General features: G+C 53.3%; 1 protein-coding gene across 1 annotated transcript in view; it reads right to left on the bottom strand.

Moving 5' to 3' along the window:
- The window catches only part of EMH_0043630 (SAG family member), a gene marked incomplete at both ends in the record, with an annotated part of 1,372 nt that overhangs the window by 334 nt on the left and 618 nt on the right, over positions 1-420 (bottom strand). The window contains one exon of the mRNA XM_013495864.1: positions 217-390. Within this exon, the coding sequence (XP_013351318.1) occupies positions 217-390 (174 nt within the window). The remainder of the gene's footprint in view (positions 1-216; positions 391-420) is intronic.

Here is a 420-nt window from a genome sequence, read left to right as displayed (position 1 = left end):
TTTTCCAATAGGAGACGGCTGCAGAGCAGCCATCGGCAGGGCCTGTCTCAGGCGCGTAGGCATAGGTGCCTTCGCGCTTGATACCTTCCTTCGTAATGTTAATCACTGTCCCCTAAAAGCAAACAAGAACAAGCCAATGTGTTCAGGTCCATGCAGCCCGCAACGGCTGCCGAACATGAACGCATCCGAGCAGACAGTCACACCGAGGGCGTTTACGGCAATGGTAGGGCAAATGCAGGCCGCTTGCCTCCTTTATGGCAGAGCAAATCTCGTCTATGTAGCTTGATTCCCCTGTTGGCAGTTTCTTGTTTGCTTCCTTCTCCTCAGTGAAGGCTTCGAGACCTGCTCGTTCTCGAGCAGCATTGAAGTCGGCAAGGCAGTCGACGGACTCTGCACAGAAGCAAAACCACAACAACCGTT

This window comes from Eimeria mitis, genomic scaffold (assembly GCF_000499745.2).
Source record: "Eimeria mitis Houghton genomic scaffold, Emh_scaff1794, whole genome shotgun sequence".
Lineage (NCBI taxonomy): Eukaryota > Apicomplexa > Conoidasida > Eucoccidiorida > Eimeriidae > Eimeria > Eimeria mitis.
The sequence above is the reverse complement of the archived record's forward strand: the minus strand, read 5'-3'. Positions and strand labels throughout refer to the sequence as shown.